Source organism: Corvus moneduloides, chromosome 29 (genome assembly GCF_009650955.1).
Source record: "Corvus moneduloides isolate bCorMon1 chromosome 29, bCorMon1.pri, whole genome shotgun sequence".
In the NCBI taxonomy this organism is placed as follows: Eukaryota; Metazoa; Chordata; class Aves; order Passeriformes; family Corvidae; genus Corvus; species Corvus moneduloides.
The window spans coordinates 1996405-2016068 of NC_045504.1; the positions used below are offsets into that span (position 1 = coordinate 1996405).

A 19664-nucleotide genomic window follows, 5' to 3' on the forward strand; every position below is an offset into this window, starting at 1 on the left:
AGACACCTGAGGGGTCCCTGGAGCCAAGAGACACCTGAGGGGTCCCTGGAGCCGGGAAAGAGACACCTGAGGGTCTCTGGAGTGGGAAAGAGACACCTGAGGGTTCCTGGAGCTGGGAAAGAGACGCCTGAGGGGTTCCTGGAGTGGGAAAGAGACACCTGAGGGTTCCTGGAGCTGGGAAAGAGACACCTGAGGGTTCCTGGAGCTGGGAAAGAGACACCTGAGGGGTTCCTGGAGTGGGAAAGAGACACCTGAGGGGTTCCTGGAGTGGGAAAGAGACGCCTGAGGGGTCCCTGGAGCCAAGAGACACCTGAGGGGTCCCTGGAGCTGGGAAAGAGACACCTGAGGGGTTCCTGGAGTGGGAAAGAGACACCTGAGGGGTTCCTGGAGTGGGAAAGAGACGCCTGAGGGGTTCCTGGAGTGGGAAAGAGACACCTGAGGGTTCCTGGAGCTGGGAAAGAGACACCTGAGGGGTTCCTGGAGTGGGAAAGAGACACCTGAGGGGTCCTGGAGCTGGGAAAGAGACACCTGAGGGGTCTCTGGAGCTGGGAAAGAGACACCTGAGGGGTCCCTGGAGCTGGGAAGAGACACCTGAGGGGTCCTGGAGCTGGGAAGAGACACCTGAGGGGTCCTGGAGCTGGGAAAGAGACACCTGAGGGGTTCCTGGAGCTGGGAAAGAGACACCTGAGGGGTCCCTGGAGCTGGGAAGAGACACCTGAGGGGTCCTGGAGCTGGGAAGAGACACCTGAGGGGTCCTGGAGTGGGAAAGAGACGCCTGAGGGGTCCCTGGAGCCAAGAGACACCTGAGGGGTCCCTGGAGTGGGAAAGAGACACCTGAGGGGTCCTGGAGCTGGGAAGAGACACCTGAGGGGTCCCTGGAGCCGGGAAAGAGACACCTGAGGGTCCCTGGAGTGGGAAAGAGACACCTGAGGGGTCCCTGGAGCTGGGAAGAGACACCTGAGGGGTCCCTGGAGCCAAGAGACACCTGAGGGGTCCCTGGAGCTGGGAAGAGACACCTGAGGGGTCCCTGGAGCCAAGAGACACCTGAGGGGTCCCTGGAGCTGGGAAAAGACACCTGAGGGGTTCCTGGAGCTGGGAAAGAGACACCTGAGGGGTCCCTGGAGTGGGAAAGAGACACCTGAGGGGTCCCTGGAGCCAAGAGACACCTGAGGGGTCCCTGGAGCCGGGAAAGAGACACCTGAGGGTCTCTGGAGTGGGAAAGAGACACCTGAGGGTTCCTGGAGCTGGGAAAGAGACGCCTGAGGGGTTCCTGGAGTGGGAAAGAGACACCTGAGGGTTCCTGGAGCTGGGAAAGAGACACCTGAGGGTTCCTGGAGCTGGGAAAGAGACACCTGAGGGGTTCCTGGAGTGGGAAAGAGACACCTGAGGGGTTCCTGGAGTGGGAAAGAGACGCCTGAGGGGTCCCTGGAGCCAAGAGACACCTGAGGGGTCCCTGGAGCTGGGAAAGAGACACCTGAGGGGTTCCTGGAGTGGGAAAGAGACACCTGAGGGGTTCCTGGAGTGGGAAAGAGACGCCTGAGGGGTTCCTGGAGTGGGAAAGAGACACCTGAGGGTTCCTGGAGCTGGGAAAGAGACACCTGAGGGGTTCCTGGAGTGGGAAAGAGACACCTGAGGGGTCCTGGAGCTGGGAAAGAGACACCTGAGGGGTCTCTGGAGCTGGGAAAGAGACACCTGAGGGGTCCCTGGAGCTGGGAAGAGACACCTGAGGGGTCCTGGAGCTGGGAAGAGACACCTGAGGGGTCCTGGAGCTGGGAAAGAGACACCTGAGGGGTTCCTGGAGCTGGGAAAGAGACACCTGAGGGGTCCCTGGAGCTGGGAAGAGACACCTGAGGGGTCCTGGAGCTGGGAAGAGACACCTGAGGGGTCCTGGAGTGGGAAAGAGACGCCTGAGGGGTCCCTGGAGCCAAGAGACACCTGAGGGGTCCCTGGAGTGGGAAAGAGACACCTGAGGGGTCCTGGAGCTGGGAAAGAGACACCTGAGGGGTTCCTGGAGCTGGGAAAGAGACACCTGAGGGGTCCCTGGAGCTGGGAAGAGACACCTGAGGGGTCCTGGAGCTGGGAAGAGACACCTGAGGGGTCTCTGGAGCTGGGAAAGAGACACCTGAGGGGTCCTGGAGCTGGGAAAGAGACACCTGAGGGGTCTCTGGAGCTGGGAAAGAGACACCTGAGGGGTCTCTGGAGCTGGGAAGAGACACCTGAGGGGTCCTGGAGCTGGGAAAGAGACACCTGAGGGGTTCCTGGAGCTGGGAAAGAGACACCTGAGGGGTTCCTGGAGCTGGGAAAGAGACACCTGAGGGGTTCCTGGAGCTGGGAAGAGACACCTGAGGGGTCCTGGAGCTGGGAAGAGACACCTGAGGGGTCCTGGAGTGGGAAAGAGACGCCTGAGGGGTCCTGGAGCTGGGAAGAGACACCTGAGGGGTCCCTGGAGCCAAGAGACACCTGAGGGGTCCTGGAGCTGGGAAGAGACACCTGAGGGGTTCCTGGAGCTGGGAAAGAGACACCTGAGGGGTCCTGGAGTGGGAAAGAGACGCCTGAGGGGTCCTGGAGCTGGGAAAGAGACACCTGAGGGGTCCTGGAGCTGGGAAAGAGACGCCTGAGGGGTCCTGGAGCTGGGAAAGAGACACCTGAGGGGTTCCTGGAGCTGGGAAGAGACACCTGAGGGGTCCCTGGAGTGGGAAAGAGACGCCTGAGGGGTTCCTGGAGCTGGGAAAGAGACACCTGAGGGGTCCCTGGAGTGGGAAAGAGACACCTGAGGGGTCCCTGGAGCTGGGAAAGAGACGCCTGAGGGGTCCTGGAGCTGGGAAAGAGACGCCTGAGGGGTCTGGAGCTGGGAAAGAGACACCTGAGGGGTCCTGGAGCTGGGAAAGAGACACCTGAGGGGTTCCTGGAGCTGGGAAAGAGACGCCTGAGGGGTCCTGGAGCTGGGAAGAGACACCTGAGGGGTTCCTGGAGCTGGGAAAGAGACACCTGAGGGGTCCCTGGAGTGGGAAAGAGACACCTGAGGGGTCCCTGGAGTGGGAAAGAGACACCTGAGGGGTCCCTGGAGCTGGGAAAGAGACGCCTGAGGGGTCCTGGAGCTGGGAAAGAGACACCTGAGGGGTTCCTGGAGCATAGAGACACCCACCTGAGGGGTCCCTGGAGCTGGGAAAGAGACACCTGAGGGTTCCTGGAGCATAGAGACACCCACCTGAGGGGTCTCTGGAGTGGAAAAGAGACACCAGAGGGTGCCCTGCATGGAGTCCCCCACGGTGCTGCCCTCCACGGACGTGGACAAAGCCGTGGCCACGGCCTTCGTGGTGCTGCTGGGGCTCTTCCTCCTCGCCATGACCGTGCGCTGCGCCCGGCTCGTGGTGGATCCCTACAGCGCCATCCCCACCTCCACCTGGGACGAGGAGCCCATCAACTGACCCCCCCCAAACCCTCTGGGACCCCCCAAAACTCCTCAGGGTGCTCCAACAAACCCCCAGCACCCCCAGCCACCACCCAGGCCCCGTTACCTCAGAGCTGCCAGGACCCTCAGCACATCCCTCCCCTCATCCTTTTTTGGGTCTCCCCCCCTTCCTCCAGGACCCCCATTTCCCCTCATCGTTCCTCGCCGTGTTACAAACCCCTCCGAGGTGTCGGTAAAAGGAACTTTCTGGGGGTTGAACGTGAGGGCTTAGGAACGGCTCCAACGACCCCAAACAGTTCCCGAGGGGCTCCGGGGCCGCCTCGGGAACCAACTGCGGCTTTCCCGTTACGCGCATCCCTACGCGCACCTTCCGGGGCCGGGAAGCTCTCGGGGGACAGCGGTGGATTCCCCGATTCCAGAGGAATTTATTCGGGAATTTCGGGGGATTTCCATCCCTCACCCCCCCCCCCCCCCCCCCCCCCCCGGGGCCATCCCCGCCGCCAGGGGGCAGCAGCGCGGGCGGCGCGCGCGCGGGAAGTGACGTCACGCGGCGTCCGGGAGGGCCCGCCCGGTTCTGGCTCCGGTTCCCCGGGACCGGCGGCGGTGAGTGAGGGGTGAGGGGACGGGCACTGAGGGGAACGGCGGCTTGTGAAGGTCTGTGAGCGGGTGGGTGGCACGGGTGGTCTGTGAGAGCATGAGGGAGACTCGGTGTGGGGTGTTGAGGGGAGTTGGTAGGCGCTGAGGGGACCTGGGGTGGGGGGGGGGGGCGGGAGTCGCGAAGGGCTGTGAGGGGATGGGGGGGGAGGGGAGAAGGTGTGTGAGGGGATGGAGGGGCTGTGGGGGGATATGGGGGTAGGGGAGGAGGAGGGGAAGGTGGGAAAGGGTGGGGGACCTCCCATGACCTCCCTCCCTTCCCTCAGCAACCTTCCCTTCCTCACCTCGTCTTCCTCCCGTGCCTCCCCTCACCTGTAGTACCCTGAGGTGATGGAGGAGATGGATTCCCAGGACATCAAGGAACTGCAGCAGGAGGTGATGGAGGAGCTGGGAATCTCCATGGAGGAGCTGCAGGAGATCATCGACAAAGAAGTGGAGAATTCCGAGTGGGTGAGGCAGAGGAAGCAGCAGCTGGAGGAGCTGGAGCAGTGCATGAGGCACAAGGAGGAGGAGGTGGCCCACGTCGACCAGCTCATTGACGATGCCATGAGGTGCGTGAGCCTGGGGCGAGCCAGGAATTCCGAGGAGGGGGATTTGGGGGCAGGGAGGGTCTTCCCATTCCCTTCAGGGCAGAGCCACGGTGTGCGTGGTTCATGAGGGACACTGACAACTACACCCCTACCACCCGAGGCTTGAAGCCCTTCCTGTGGCCACTTCCCCTCAGCTGCCTGTGGCCGGGCGTGGCTCCTGGCTATCGCTGCAGGATTCAGGAGGCACAGCTGTTTTCCCTCCTGCAGGGCCATCAACAAGTGCGAGGCGCTGGCCAAGGAATTGTATTCCATGATCGGCCTCCAGTACCGGGAGAGCAGCTCCGAGGACGAGGCGCCGGCGGCCGCCGAGGTCATCGAGATCCCGGACGAGGAGGACGACGATGTCATGAGCGTGGACTCGGGCTGGAAGCGCAGTTCAGTGTCCCCAGCTGTGCCAGGGGAGGGATTGGGATGAGGGGAGCGCCTGCCAGATGCTGTTGGCATCCCAGGATTCCTGGAGTCCCAAACTGGGGTTTCACCTTTGTCCCACCTGCCTCGCTGTTGTCCCCATCGAGTGATGCCGCGTTAGGAAGGATGGCTGAGGGGAAAGCTTTGTTGGGGTGGATTTCCTGGCGGGGATTTGGGGTGGGTGCTTTTTCCTGTTCCCTTTTCTTTCTGTGGTTTCATTAGGATGGGTTTTTTCCCACCTAAACCGCTGTTTTCTCTTCGCTCACAGGCAGCAGCAGTCCCAGAATCTCCAGAGATCAGAGTCTGGTGAGTGAGGAGACCCTGGCTAGAGATGATTCCTCACGTGGGGTTTTCCTGGGAGACAACGTTGTGTTTGGTGCTAAAAACCCCTAAGTTTTTCCGTGTTTCCCTTCTCTTTCCTGCAGCTGCGGGAAGCCATGGTTGCCATGAGGAAATCTGCCCGGGACGTTGCGAAATTCATGGATGCTGTCAGCAAGAAAACGAGCTTGCAGGAAGCACAGAAAGGTGTGGGAGCTCCCAAAATAGGAAAACAACGATCCCCTTTCCCTGCTGGAAAGCTCCATTGATATTCCTTGATTCCGAATTACCGTTTCCATTTGGAGCATATTGATTCCACGTTCGTGCTTTTCATGGAGCTGTCTCCATCCAGAACAAGGGAGGCACCTGGGCTGCCTGAGGGGAAGGAAAGCAGGAATTCTCCTTCCAGAACATGTGCAAAGGGGGGCTTTGGGTGATTTGGAACTGACTTTCTGCTGTTGTTCCTTGGCAGATGCACAACCCCCTCAGGAATCTCCTGGCGCTGCCCAGCCCGTCATTGTCCCTGCAGCCCCTGAGAATGACCTCAACACTGATGGGGACCTCAAAGTGGGCATGAGGATTTTGGGGAAAAAAAGAACCAAAACGTGGCACAAGGGGACGTTGATTGCCATCCAGACGGTCGGTATGTGCCAGGCACGGGGCTTTCCTGGGATTTTGGGTGGGAAACCTGGATTAAAGGGTGTCAGAGCACCTGCTATCACCTGGAAGGGATTGTGGGAACAACACACCTCCACTGCTTCACTCTCCAAATTAATTCCTGCCAAGGCTTTTAAATGACTTCTGAGTTAATTCTGAATAAACCATCTCAGAGCGACCCAGAGCGTTGGGATTCTGCTGTGAAATCCACGTGGCTTTTGTTTGTTTTCCCCTTTATTTATCTCCCCTTTGCCTTAAAATGTCTTTCCAGGTGCTGGCAAGAAATACAAGGTGAAGTTTGATAATAAAGGAAAGAGTTTGCTCTCGGGCAACCACATTGCCTACGATTACCACCCCTCTGCCGAGAGGCACCACGTGGGCAGGAGGGTGGTGGCCAGGTACAAGGATGGCAATCAGGTGTGGCTCTATGCTGGCATCGTGGCTGAGACCCCCAACGTCAAGAATAAAGACAGGTATTCCTTATTTCCCATGGTCACCTGCCCCCTTCTCTGGTTTTTTTGGGTTTTTTTTACTTTTTTCAGGCCAAAAAAACAAAAGGTTTCTTTGAATACCCTTGAGGTGCTGAATTGTGCCCTCCCCAGGAAGGCGATTCTGACTTTCTTCATCTTTCTTATCTCTGAAACTCAGGGTGTGGAGCTTCCATTCTTGCTCGTGGCCATGAGTCAGGAATTAGATCTGCTAATTGATTCAAATTATCAGCCAAATGTGGAGTCTGGGCTCCTTGAGGCATGAAACAGTGGGAGGAAATAGGAGCCCTGGGAGGGTAGAGTGGCAGCGATGTTGCCAAAGCAGTTGAGGAGGAGAAAGAGCAGGTTTGGAGCAGCTTTTTTTGGGAATAAGGAAGGGGCAGGGCTGCTCTGGTGTATTAAGATAAAGGCTTGTGGTCTTCCTGAAGAGATTGATAAAGGATTGAATCTCCCTGGATGTGCTGTAAATTGTGCTGGATTTTATCTGATCCGTGTTTAATAACTGAAAATGATGAAATAACTGAAAATTTGATGCTCAAATCGCAAATTTTCTCTTGGTTGTGATGCTGATCCTTCATCCTGCAGCTTTTGTACAGCTCCAGGGCCTGGAGTCGTCACTCAGAGGCACTGAGTGGGTGCCTTATCCATCTTCCCTGCAGAAACCAGGAGCAATCCAGCATTTTCCCTTCCTTTATCTCCCTTTCCTGAGGCACAGAGGGGATTCAGAGCAGAGGGAAAGGGCCTGGGTGGGAATTGCACTACTGAGAAGCATTTGAGCATCCATGGGGAGACACAGGGAGAGTCTGGGGCTCTTCATCCAGGACTGGGATGTCTCCAGGAGCAGCAGGAGAGGTTCTCCACTTCCATTCCTTGATGTGAAGCTGTGTTCTCTTCGACTCCCATTCCTAATTCCCGTTGGGTTTTTCCAGGTTCCTGATCTTCTTCGACGACGGCTACGCGTCGTACGTGAAGGAGTGGGAGCTGTACCCGGTCTGCCGGCCACGTGAGTGATCCCTGTCCCTGCTGGCCTGCAGAGGTTTTGGGTCTTTGGAAGAGCCTGGGTGCAAAAACGGGTGTGTCCCTTTTGGTGCTGAGCCTGAAGACATCTGAAATCCTGGTTTATTGCCAGGGTGGGTTCAGGATGTCCCACCACCAACATTCTGGCCCTGGGGATACAATCTCTTGATTGACTTTATGTAAAAATCCACCTGGGATATCCTAAAAAAAAAAAAAAAAAAAACCCAAAAAGAATTAAATGTTTTTTTCTGTTTTTTGTCCTCTTCCCTTTCTCCCACGTGTCCCGTTCCAAACAGTGAAAAAAGCCTGGGAAGACATTGAGGATGTTTCCTGCCGGGATTTCATCAAGGAATACATCACTGCCTACCCCAACCGGCCCATGGTGCTGCTGAAGAATGGGCAGCTGATCAAAACCGAGTGGGAAGGCACCTGGTGGAAATCCAGAGTGGAAGAAGTGGATGGAAGTCTGGTCAAAATCCTTTTCCTGGTAGGAATTCCCCTTCTCTCGTTAGGATTAAATTTGAGGCTGGGGATTTGATCAGCTCCTTGCTAATCATGGAAACCTTGAGGTGGGAAGAAGCTCTGAGATCTCGCATCCTAAGGCCCTGAACCATGTGCCCAAGTGCCGCATCCACAGGGATTTTGGACAATTCCAAGGATTGGTGACTCCACCACTGCCCTGGTCAGCCTGCCAGGGCGTGAACACCCTTCCCACAAAGAAATGCTCCCTAATACCCAATTAAGAAATTCCAACATAAATAACTGAGTGGTTCTGCTGCTTGTCAATACTCACTGTTTTTTCCTTGTGTGCTCTCTCTGTGTCTCACCTCAGGAAGCTCTACCCACGGGAACTGTGAGCGTTCCCTTCTCGTTCCCTCAGGAGGATAAACGTTGTGAGTGGATTTACCGAGGTTCCACACGCCTCGAGCCCATGTTCAGCATGAAAACTTCCACAGCTTCTACCCAGGAAAAGAAGCAAAGTGGGCAAACCAGGACTCGTCCCAATGTTGGTTGGTGGCATCTTTTGGTTTCGTGTAGATCCTGGGATTTAAGTGGAGGGTGGTTTGGGTTTGGTGGGTTTTTTAGCAGAATTCCTGGAGATTTCAGATTTCCAGGTTTTGGTTTGTTTGGTTTTTTATTTTTTCCCTTCTCACAGGAGATTTCAGATTTCCAATGGGTCTTTTCCCATGGCACAGGACATTTAGATTTCCAGTTTTTTTTTTTTTTCCTCTGGCATAGGACATTTAGATTTCCAGTGGGATTTTTCTCCTGGAATAATGCCACAAAACCAAACTGCACTTGGGTGAAGCTGTCAGAACTTTTGGAGGAGTTGCCGTGCTCCGAGCTCGGTGATGCCCCACCGTTAATCCCAAATCCCTCCGTTTCGCTTCCTTCCAGGCACACGTCAGTGTTGTGGAGCCCGTACAGCCAACTTTAGATAAACATCAGGGATTTTTCCCATTGACTCTTTGGTTTTTCACCTTCCCCACCAGGTGCTGTGAGGAGCAAGGGCCCTGTGGTCCAGTACACCCAGGATTTAGCAGGAGCTGGTCCCCAGTACAAGACTCCGGAGCAGCCTCCAGCTGCCCGCCCCGCCTCTCCTCAGCCTGCAGAGATGGAGTAAGTACCCGAGTCACCTCCAGCACCTTCCACCTCTTTGCTTCTCTCCAGCGCTCAGCTCTCTCAGGCAGCACCTTTTCTGTGCAGAGGAATCCTCAGGTGCACGTTTCCTTCATGGCTTTAGTCATGATTTTGGGGGAAATCTTTTACCTAAAGCTGCTGGATGAATAACTGGGGGCGGGAGCTGAGAGCCAACACTCCCCCAGCCAAATATTCCTCCTCAGGGCTAAAGCTTCGCATTTGCCTTTCCAAATTAGACCTTTGCTCCTTCTCTTCCCAAAATCTGAATTGCTCCCTCGTGTCACGATCCAGGCACTGGCCCCCGGCTGCCTTGTGTCCCTCCACTTGGACTGACCTGCTCGCTGACCTCGCTGGGAATTCGGGATCAGTGGTCGGTCCCGGTGGGCACGGAGCAATCCACGGCCAAGCCGCTGCCAGGGGCCCAAGGGGGACATTCCCGGAGCCGCAGGCTGAAGGAGGCCTGGAGGAAGGAGGAACTCAGCTCGGTGATGAAGGGAGCATGTTGGAGGACACCAGGGAACCTGGCAATGTGCTCGGGGACTTTTTAGCAGAGGGAGAAACTCTCCCGGTTCATTTTTGCCAGCACTGTGGATTTCCCATCCGGGTTTACAGCCGCCTGGCCCCGTGCCAGCACGTCTTCTGCTGTGACTGTGCCCTGCTGGTGGGGCACGAGGGAGGCAGGACGTGTCCCAGGTGTGAGCAGCCTGTGCAGGAGGTCAACCTTTACTCCCCACAGGCTTTCCAGGTGTAGCAGCAGCTCAAACCTCACCTGCCTCAGCTGGAAGTCTCCTCGGGGAGGGGCTCCTCTGCGAGCAGCAGTGCAATATAAACCCAATTTACCCCTGGAAACGCTCCCTCTGTGCTGGTCTGACCAGGGTTTGGGAGTGGAAACCACGACAACGTCACCTTTTCCATAACGCCAAAGAAAATCCTGGATGCTGAAGGAGCTCCTGGAATGCACAGCTGGGCCCCCACCCCTGCAGGCCCCCCACGTGCTGGGAAGAGCCAGGCTGGGACTGGGACGCTCTGGGACCGTGGGCACTGTGTCACGACACCAAGACAACCAAGCTGAACCTGCAGCCCTGTCATCATCACCGAATCCTTTCCCATTCAGGCCTTGCAGTGGTCACAAGGAATTTTCTCCCCATGGAGGGCTTGGCTTTAGGACGTGGTTTTTGTGCAGCTGCTTCCCTGCCCTTAAATCCGAACTGCTCCTGAACGGGGACAGGAAGCAGCAGCAGGCCCGGCCGTGGCCGTGTCCCCTGCTGGTCCCAGGGATTCTGCGGGGTTCAAACGCTTGGATTTCACATTATTAAAACTAAGAACAGTCTCCTCACTCTGGTGTTTTGTTTCTTCTGAGGAAAGCCTGGGTCTCTTCCCCCCCCACCACCACCCTTTCAAGTTCTCGGTGTTGTCACCGCTTCTGACTGCTTTAAGCCCATTTTTCCTCTTGCTCTTAATTTTGAGATGTGTTTGAACACTTTGCTTTCAGGCAGCTGTTGGCAGAAGCCCTCATCCCTTCCTGCTCTCCTTGTCTCCTCCCTTTCTCCCCAATAACTTCACTGTTTTTCCTCTTCAGCGGCTGGTTTGGGGTGGTTTTCTGTTTTATTGGTGTAAATGGGTTGAAAACCTCCTGGAATGGTTTGGAAACTTGGGAGTTGATTGAAATGGGTTGAGAACCTGTTTTTTTGGAGCCCTTACTAGCTCTTTCATCAGGGATGTTATTACATTCCCTTGCACAATCTTATCTTGTTCCTTAGTCCTTGCAAGAGAATCCTCTGGATTTGTTCCTCCCACTCAGGCCTGGTTGAGCCTCTGGAAACTCTGGTTTCTGCTCATCCAGGGCTTTCTTCATGGCCTGGTTTGTCCAGCTTCCCAGGATGAAAGCCTTGGGCCAAACTTGTTAACCCTTTTCTTATTTCAAAATCAGAAGTCACTTGTAGCCGAGTTCTGAAATTCGGAGTGGTTCTGGCATTGCTGTAGCAGAAATAGCCGGAAATGGGCTGATTTTCACACTTCTTAGGAAAAAAAGCCACTGCTGGGATTCTCCTGGGTTTCTGAATTCCGTGGGGCAGCGTTATTTTGATTCCCGCCAGTTGCTTTTCCCATGTTCCAAATCAGCTCCTTCTTCCCTCCCGCAGATGCTCCGACAACCAGCTGGCCCAGGGCAGAAAGCAGGTGGCCAAGAAAAGCACTTCCTTCCGTCCTGGCTCCGTGGGCTCCGGGCACTCGTCCCCATCCTCCCCCGTCCTCAGCGACGCCCCAGCAGCCGGGAGGGCCCTGCCGGCCCCGCAGCACCGGTGAGCAGAGCTCTGGTTGGGACACATCCACGGCTCCTCCTGAGTCTGGGGTGTTGGGGTCTGTGTGTGCTGGTAGGTTCCTGGTGGGGATTGAGCAGCTCAGATCATGGACTGGTGGAATCACTGAGGTTGCAAAAGCCTCTGAGTTCATGGAGTCCTCCCAGCACTGCCAGGGCCAGCGCCGAGCCACGTCCCCAAGTGCCACATCCGCGGGTGCTTTGAGCACTTACAGCGATGGTGACTTCACCACCTCCCTGGGCAGCCCCTTCCAATGCCTGCCAACCACCCAGCTCCTGCTGGTCACTCTGTGGCCGCTCTAAGCCAGCTGCTTGTTGCCCATCAGGGCTCACCTTTGCTCATATCCAGCCTCTATCCTCCGCACTACCCTTCCTTAACTCCTCCCAGGAGTGGGGGGCAGCTGGAGGCTCTCAGCTTTAAAGCTGCTCCTCAGGAGTTCAGCTCTGCCCAGGGGAGCTGAAGCTCCAGGCACAGCGGCTGTCAGCAGTCAGGATGAGGGAGAGGATAAAAAGTAGCAAGGAGGCTTGCCACACGGGATAATCCAAATTTAGTGGAGGCAACCCCCAGGAGACAAGCCTCCAGCAGCTCCAGGGAAACTCTTAGAAAGGGAGGTGTTACAATGGGAATGGCTTAACTGGGGACCAATAGAAATCTCTAAGGGAGGGATATGGACGAGGATAGACATTTCCTTGGGCCAATAGCCCCAAGGGGAGGAGGGATCACATGCCCCAATGGGGCATGGAGGTTTAGGGGATTTCCAAAGGGGGAGGTATCTAGAGGGGTAGGGTCTCGGGGGATTGATGGGGACCATACAAGGGTAAACTGGGAGGTTTCGGATGATGGACACTGGACCTTCGGGAACAACAGGAGGGGTTTGGGTGATTGATACAGAAAGAGCTAGAACAACCATGTTGGGAACACGAGGGGAGCGGCTTGGGTCTGGGGCAAACCAGCTGGGAATAGGAGTGGGGAAGGTAGGGATGAACCATCGAGGTACAGAAAACTTTTATAAAAACACAATAAAGCTATCGCATCGCCACACCCACAGTCTCCCCAGCAGCGGTCCCTCCCAGCCCTTCCACGGGATGATGGACCGCGTTCCCAACGAGCCATCCTACCGGGCCCCTCTGGAGAAGCTCTTCTACCTGCCCCACGTGTGCAGCTACACGTGCCTTTCGCGGGTGCGGCCCATCCGCAGCGATCAGTACCGCAGCCGCAACCCGCTGCTCATCCCGCTGCTCTACGACTTCCGCCGCATGACGGCGCGGCGCCGCGTCAACCGCAAGATGGGTTTCCACGTGCTCTACAAAACCCCCTGCGGGCTCTGCCTGCGCTCCATGCAGGAGATCGAGCGCTACCTCTTCGAGACGGACTGCGACTTCTTGTTCCTGGAGATGTTCTGCTTGGATCCCTACGTGCTGGTGGATCGCAAGTTCCAGCCTTACAAGCCTTACTACTACATCGCCGACATCACCAAGGGCAAGGAGGACGTGCCGCTGTCGTGCGTCAACGAGATCGACAACACCCCGCCGCCGCAAGTGGCCTACAGCAAGGAGAGGATTCCCGGCAAGGGGGTGTACATCAATACTAGCTGGGAGTTCCTCGTGGGCTGTGACTGCAAGGATGGCTGCAGAGACAAGTAGGTGGTTGCTCCTGGGTGAGGGGACGGCGCTGGGGTTCTGTGAGGTGGCCCAGGGAATGCCTCAAGGTGGATCTGCTTTGGGATTTAAACCCATGCAGGTTTCGTGGAATTGTGGAGTGGTTTGGGTTGGAAGGGACGTTAAAAATCACCCATGGGCAGGGACACCTTCTACTATCCCAGGTTGCTCCAAGCCCCATCCAGCCTGGCCTTGGACACTTGCAGGGATGAGAAATCCACAACTTCTCGTGGTTTGATTCCGAGTCAAACCCTTTGTGCCCATCTCTGCCTAAAGATTCGATTTCTTTTCCTGTCTCCAGACCGATGTGAGAAGTGTAACTCGTGCGTTTTCCTGTGTCTCTCTGCAGATCCAGGTGTGCCTGTCACCAGCTGACCATCCAGGCCAGTGGCTGCACCCCCGGAGGGCAAATCAACCCCAACTCGGGCTACCAGCACAAGCGGCTGGAGGAATGTCTCCCAACAGGGTGAGCAGAGCCCTCAACCAGCCCCACATCCATCAGAGAGGGAATTGATCCCCGCTATCCCAGTGCAGGTGTCACCACCTGCCTCTGGTCTTGGTTCTTCTGCCAATCATGGAATGGTTTGGGTTTGGAATGGGCCTTAAGGATCATCTGAACACGAGCACAGGTCCCTTCCATGAGACACAGCTGCTCCAAGCCTGGTCCTCTGGGATCTCTGTGCAAAACCCCAGCACTGCCAACAGCCACCGACTTTGGGGATGTTTCTTTGTCCTGGAAGTTGTCACCCTTGTCCTCTCTTGCAGCGTTTACGAGTGCAACAAGAGGTGCAAGTGCAACGTGAACATGTGCACCAACCGCCTGGTGCAGCACGGCCTCCAGGTGCGCCTGCAGCTCTTCAAGACCCAGAACAAAGGTTGGGGCATTCGCTGCCTCGATGACATCGCCAAGGGCTCCTTTGTCTGCATCTACGCAGGTGGGAGCTCACCTCGCTCGTGGAAACCTCTTCCGTGGAAAGAGGGGTGGCCAGAGATGGGAATGGAGCTGAGGGAGGGGTTGCAGGACAAGGAGAAGAGTCTGGAAATCTCCTGAGGGAGCTGGAGGTGCTCATCATGGAAAAAAGGAGGCTCAGAGGGGACCTTCTGGCTCTCCACAGCTCCCTAGGGAGGTTTAAGTTGAACGTTCAGGAAAATTTCTTCCTGGGAAGGGTGGTCAGGCACTGGCACAGGCTGCCCAGGGAGGTGGTGGAGTCACTGTCCCCAAAACTGCTCAAAAACGTGTGGATGTGGCACCTGGGGACGTGACTCGGTGGTGGCCTCGGACTCCAGAGCTCCTCCAGCCTCAGTGACTCCATGATTCCACAGCCCAGCAGAAGGGCTGGGAAGCTCCTGCCGTGCCCGTTGTGGGGCCTGGGGGGTGACGGCTGAGCTGCTGAACTCGCCCAACGCTGGCACGAGATCCTCGTGGTGGCACTGCCGGTGTCACAGGACACGCTGGGCCCCCTGGGCTATCCCTGAGGTGACCCAACCCCTGTGCCCAGCAAACCGGGCCGGGCCTGGCACTGCCCACGGGATGCAGAAGTTGCATCGCCGGGGTTGCGTTGGCTCTGCAATGGAGCCGCCCACGGGCACAGCCAGAGCTGCTCCTCTTGTCAGCTCCAGCCCTTCCAAGCCTCTGCTTGAGCTGCTCTGTAGAGATTTCCTGGCTGAAAACCTTGGGTTTAGCTCAACCACGAGCCTCAGGGTTTTGTTACATCAAGAAACAGGGTTACGTTGTCCTTTCTGAGCCCAGCTTTGGAACGAAGTGGTGTCATCCCTGTTTTCTCCTCAGTGAGCTTTGGCGAGGATAAAATTGAATGTCCTCCCAGAAAACTCACACTTGGTTTTCTTCCCCCCCACCCCCACCTTTTCCCCCAGGGAAAATCCTCACGGATGACTTCGCTGACAAAGAGGGGCTGGAGATGGGCGACGAGTACTTCGCCAACCTGGACCACATCGAGAGCGTGGAGAACTTCAAGGAGGGCTACGAGAGCGACGCCAAGTGCTCCTCGGACAACAGCGGCGTGGACCTCAAGGACGACGACGACGACGAGAACACGGGCACGGACGAGCTGGAGGAATCCAACGAGGACAGCTCCGACGACAACTTCTGCAAGGACGAGAGCTTCAGCACGAGCTCGGTGCTGCGCAGCTACGCCACGCGCCGGCAGACGCGCGGCCAGCGCGACCACGGCCTCTCGGAGACGGCCTCCAAGGACTCGGGGCTCACGCGGCCCCTCGGCCACGACGAGCCCGCCGCGGCCCCGCCCTGCAAGCTGCCCGTGTCCGAGGAGACCTCCAAGAACAAAGTGGCCTCGTGGCTGAGCTCCAACAGCATGGCCGAGAGCTTCCAGGACAACGACGGCGCTTCGTCCTTCAGGGTGGGCGAAGGGGGAGAAGTCAAAGCTGTGAAAATGGAGGTGGCTGCGGAGAGGGAGAAGGGCTGCGCTGCCACGCAGGGAGATCTGAACGGAGAGGCAAAGGCAGCCAAGAAGGAGGTGAGGGAGAGATGTGGGAATGGGAGAGGCAAAGGCAGAGAGCTGCTCCTGCTGCGGTGGCTTTTCTCCCTGTACAGCACATCCAGGGGGATTGTGGGGCTCAGCTTCCTTGAATCTCTGGTGGGACAAGGGAGGTGCTTTTTCCCCTCCCAGGGAGGGAATTGGTGGCACAAGAGGCTACAGAAGTCGCTCGATGTGAGCAGAGCTGAACGTGCTCCTGTCCAGGGGCCTGAGGGACATGGCTTGGGGACAGCAGGGACATGGAGGTGGGTCCCTGTCCACCCCCTGCTCTGAGGAGGAGGGCACTTGGAGTCGCCCAGGGTGGGGCATCTCCATGCTGGGCGTCACTGGGTGTCACACTGAGCGTGGGGACAGGCAGTGTCTCCCTCCTGGGCTGGCATTTTCGGGAGCAATTCCATGGAAAGGCTGGAGAGTGCTTGAGAAGGGAGAGATTCCAACCTTCTGTGCTTCTTCCCTTTGCAGGAACCTGAAGAATCGACCAAAATTTCCAGGTAAGATTCCTAAAATCGTATTTTGCTGCCCGTGGATAATTTCCCTGGAAATCCAAGCGTGACTCGCTCTTGTCCTGACTCCACAGGCTGAGCAGCCTGGAAAGGAGGTACGGCTACAACCCCTGCCCCCCCAAGCTGGAGGGGATCCGGAGGCCGGTGAGTGGGATGGTGATGCTGCAGAACCGCCGGCGATCCCTGGCCCCGCCGCCCCCCTCGGAGGTAAACGGGACCCTCAAACCTCATTTGGGGTTGTTTTTCTGCCTTTTGGTTCCCAGTTGAGCGCAGGGTTTGTGGTTGTAGTTGTTGATTTCTTGGAGGGCAATGCTTTCCTTTGGGTTTTGGGGACGGGGGGGGTCTTTTGTGGATCTGAACGGGGGGAAAAAAAAGAGGGGAGTGTGGAATTTGGGTGGGATTTGGCACCTTGGTGTGCACGGCTGGGAGCTGCTGTTTGGCAGAGCCATGCTGGGGAACAATCTTTGTTTTTTGGGTCTTGTCCCTTCCTTCTGAGCACCTAATGCTCCAGCATCATCTCAAGCAGAACGCAGCAGCCCCCAAAACCCCACGGGTGTTCCAAACGTGGGCCTGTGGGGTGCCATGTCCAGAGCAGGGAGAGGGGGGGATCCCCTTCCCAAGGGTTTCCTGGAGCAGAGAGGGGTGTGGTGGAGGAGAGCACCCCATTCCTGGGGAAAAGGGAGGCTGGGATGCACACACCAGGAGCTGTTCCTGTCTCCAGGACGTGCTGACACTGTCCAGCAGCACCGACAGCGACGGGGAGAACGGGCAGGCCCCGGGCAGGGCCAACGACAGCGACGACATCCAGACCATTTCCTCGGGATCTGAGGAGGAGGAAGGGGAGGACAAGAAAAATCCATCATCTGGGTCAGGTGAGGGGGGAGACGATGGCTGAGGGTGAGGAGTTTTGGCTGGAAAGCACCGGGAAGGGCTGATGAGGCCACATAGCAGCTGCTCCTGCTGCGTCCGACCGCTGAGGTTGGAACGTTCCCCGTGTGTTTGGCGAGACAAAACTGCAAAATCTGCTCCTCAAAACCAGATATTTTTGGGTATTGTACGAAAAAGCAACAGCGAGGCTTCCAGTGGGTCTCCAGGGTGGGCCGGGTGGATTCCAGGAGCCATCCTGGAGCGCTATTTTGGATCCGAGGCGTTTGTTACCCTCCGAGTGGAGCCGCAGCGGGGACGAGCGGGGTCGGGGCCAGCACCGGCCCCAGCTTCTGGAAGGTCCCATCTCCTGGCAGGTCCCGTGAAGAGACAGGTGGCTGTGAAATCCACCCGAGGCTTCGCCCTCAAGTCCACCCACGGCATCGCCATCAAATCCACGCCGCTGGCAGCGGCCGACAAGGGCGAGAGCGCGGGGCCCGTGCGCCGCAGCACGCGGCAGTTCTACGACGGCGAGGAGAACTGTTACATCATCGATGCCAAGCTCGAGGGCAACCTGGGCCGCTACCTCAACGTGAGTCGGGCACAGGGGCTGAGCTGTCGGCTCGGTGGGGCTGGACCTCCTCCCCGAGAGCAGCTAAAAACGGGAGAATTGGGAAAAGAGCAGGTTTAGGAGGATGATGAAGCTTGCCGAGCGGAACGGCAGCTGCTGCGGCCTGGTGGGAGCGGGAATGGCCCCGTCAGCCCTTCCAGAGCCCTTCCAGAGCCCTTCCAGAGCCCGTTACCTTTGAGTGTGGATCTTGTGACTCACCCTGGGCGTGCAGCCTGTTCCAGCAGGATTCCGCTGGATGCGGAGGGCAGAGCAGGAATGCTGCTTGTTTATAAAGGCTGCCTTCAGTGCTGGCAGCTCAGCTCCCTGCCCAGCAGCAGCTCAGGCTCTTTTCTGTTGCCTTTACAGCACAGCTGCACCCCAAACCTCTTCGTGCAGAACGTCTTCGTGGACACCCACGACCTTCGCTTCCCCTGGGTCGCCTTCTTCGCCAGCAAGTGAGTCCTGGAGTGCTGGGAGGGGCTGAGGATTCCTGAGCCTCGGTGGGACCTGCTTGGGTGTTCCCTGCTCCTGGAAATCCCATTCCCAGTTTCCCATCATTCCTGAGCAGAGAAATCAGTGCCAGGTGAAATCCTCTGTCTTGTGCTGGAGATCCTGGTGTGATTTCCCCCAGTTTCAGACCTTCCCAAAGGGCAGAGTGAAGCACGGAGCAGCCGAATTCCCGGCTTTTTTCAAGTCCCAAATCTTTGAGTCGTGGTGGATCCCTGCCACGTGCCTCTCTGCTCCTCCACAGAGATGGATGAATCCTCACGGGAATGATTCATCAGGGAACTTTGTCCCTTTCTCTCTGGCTGCTTCAGCCTCGTCCTGGAGTGCTCCCATGGAAGCGTGGCTTCCTTCTATCACCCAGTTCCTCCTCTTTTCTGGAGTAGTCCCCTCTTTCTCTTTTCTGGAGCAGTCTCCTCTTTCTCTTTTCTGGAGCAGTCCCCTCTTTCTCCTCTTTTCTGGAGTAGTCTCCTCTTTCTCCTCTTTTCTGGAGCAGTCTCCTCTTTCTCCTCTTTTCTGGAGCAGTCCCCTCTTTCTCTTTTCTGGAGCAGTCCCCTCTTTTCTGGAGTAGTCTCCTCTTTCTCCTCTTTTCTGGAGTAGTCTCCTCTTTCTCCTCTTTTCTGGAGCAGTCTTCTCTTTCTCTTTTCTGGAGCAGTCTCCTCTTTCTCCTTTTTTTCTGAAGTAGTCTCCTCTTTCTCCTTTTTTTCTGAAGTAGTCTCCTCTTTCTCCTTTTTTTCTGAAGTAGTCTCCTCTTTCTCCTCTTTTCTGGAGCAGTCCCCTCTTTCTCCTCTTTTTCTGGAGCAGTCTCCTCACCCATCCCATGTGGTTTTTTTAATCCCCAGGCGGATCCGAGCCGGCACGGAGCTGACCTGGGATTACAACTACGAGGTTGGCAGCGTGGAGGGCAAGGAGCTGCTGTGCTGCTGCGGGGCCATCGACTGCCGGGGCCGGCTGCTCTGAGCCGTCCCTGCTCCCAGCAGATCCCACTTCTCCAGAGGCCTGGTGCTCACTTTCCCTCAGTGAGGGTAAAGTTTCTTCTCTAGAGGTTCTCAGTTCTCCCATTCACCTGGAAAATCACAGATGGACACGGAGCAGGAACGGGCTCTGGCTGTGTTGGGGGGTGGTTCCCAACCCCTGGGCTTCTCCCACCTTGAGGCTCCCTCAAGGAAGGAGCTTTTCGTGCTCTCTTCCAGCTTTCCACCAAAAGTAAGGCACAAACCTCCCTTTTCCAGCAGCAAACACTTCCCCAGTATTCCCAGGAAGTGCTTCCCAGTTGGGACTGAGGCCTTGAAAGTGGGAGGGAGGATGGTGGAAAGAATCTCTGGAAGACTGGACCAATCTGGATTTATAGAATTTAAGTGAAAAAAGACAAGAAATAAGTATCTGTCTTTACCTGGGAGCTGTTGTAAAGTATCTTTTAGTTGCTAAAAAGCAATAAAAGTGTGTTTTTTCTACTAAAAACAACCAACCCTGATCCTTGAGACGCAGCAAAGAGCCCTGAGAAAA

General features: G+C 56.8%; 1 protein-coding gene across 5 annotated transcripts; it reads left to right on the forward strand.

The window, feature by feature from the left end:
- The first annotated feature begins 3918 nt into the window (after positions 1–3918).
- On the forward strand, positions 3919–19622 carry SETDB1 (SET domain bifurcated histone lysine methyltransferase 1). 5 transcript variants are annotated; one of them, XM_032093095.1, is made up of 22 exons: positions 3919–4015; positions 4385–4617; positions 4864–5030; positions 5333–5370; positions 5490–5589; positions 5855–6025; positions 6311–6512; positions 7457–7530; positions 7841–8031; positions 8377–8554; positions 9038–9164; positions 11327–11485; positions 12552–13142; positions 13511–13627; positions 13927–14096; positions 15037–15656; positions 16140–16168; positions 16255–16387; positions 16902–17052; positions 17422–17636; positions 18021–18109; positions 19001–19622. In XM_032093095.1, exons 2-22 carry the CDS (start codon positions 4397–4399, stop codon positions 19116–19118), a joined length of 3861 nt encoding a protein of 1286 aa, XP_031948986.1. In that variant the 5' UTR covers positions 3919–4015; positions 4385–4396; the 3' UTR covers positions 19119–19622. The 5 variants fall into 5 exon arrangements, with proteins under 5 accessions (XP_031948986.1, XP_031948990.1, XP_031948987.1 ...); XM_032093096.1 differs by having other exon boundaries at positions 3987–4066; XM_032093098.1 differs by having other exon boundaries at positions 4004–4026.
- Positions 19623–19664: the final 42 nt, after the last annotated feature.

Excerpts from the sequence above, each read along its gene's own strand:
- SETDB1 (XM_032093095.1), top strand. The coding sequence starts at position 4,397 with ATGGAGGAGATGGATTCCCAGGACATCAAGGAACTGCAGCAGGAGGTG. Across the intron at positions 8,555-9,037 it reads CAGGACTCGTCCCAATGTTG|GTGCTGTGAGGAGCAAGGGC; the intron begins GTTGGTGGCATC and ends CTTCCCCACCAG. Across the intron at positions 15,657-16,139 it reads CAAAGGCAGCCAAGAAGGAG|GAACCTGAAGAATCGACCAA; the intron begins GTGAGGGAGAGA and ends TTCCCTTTGCAG.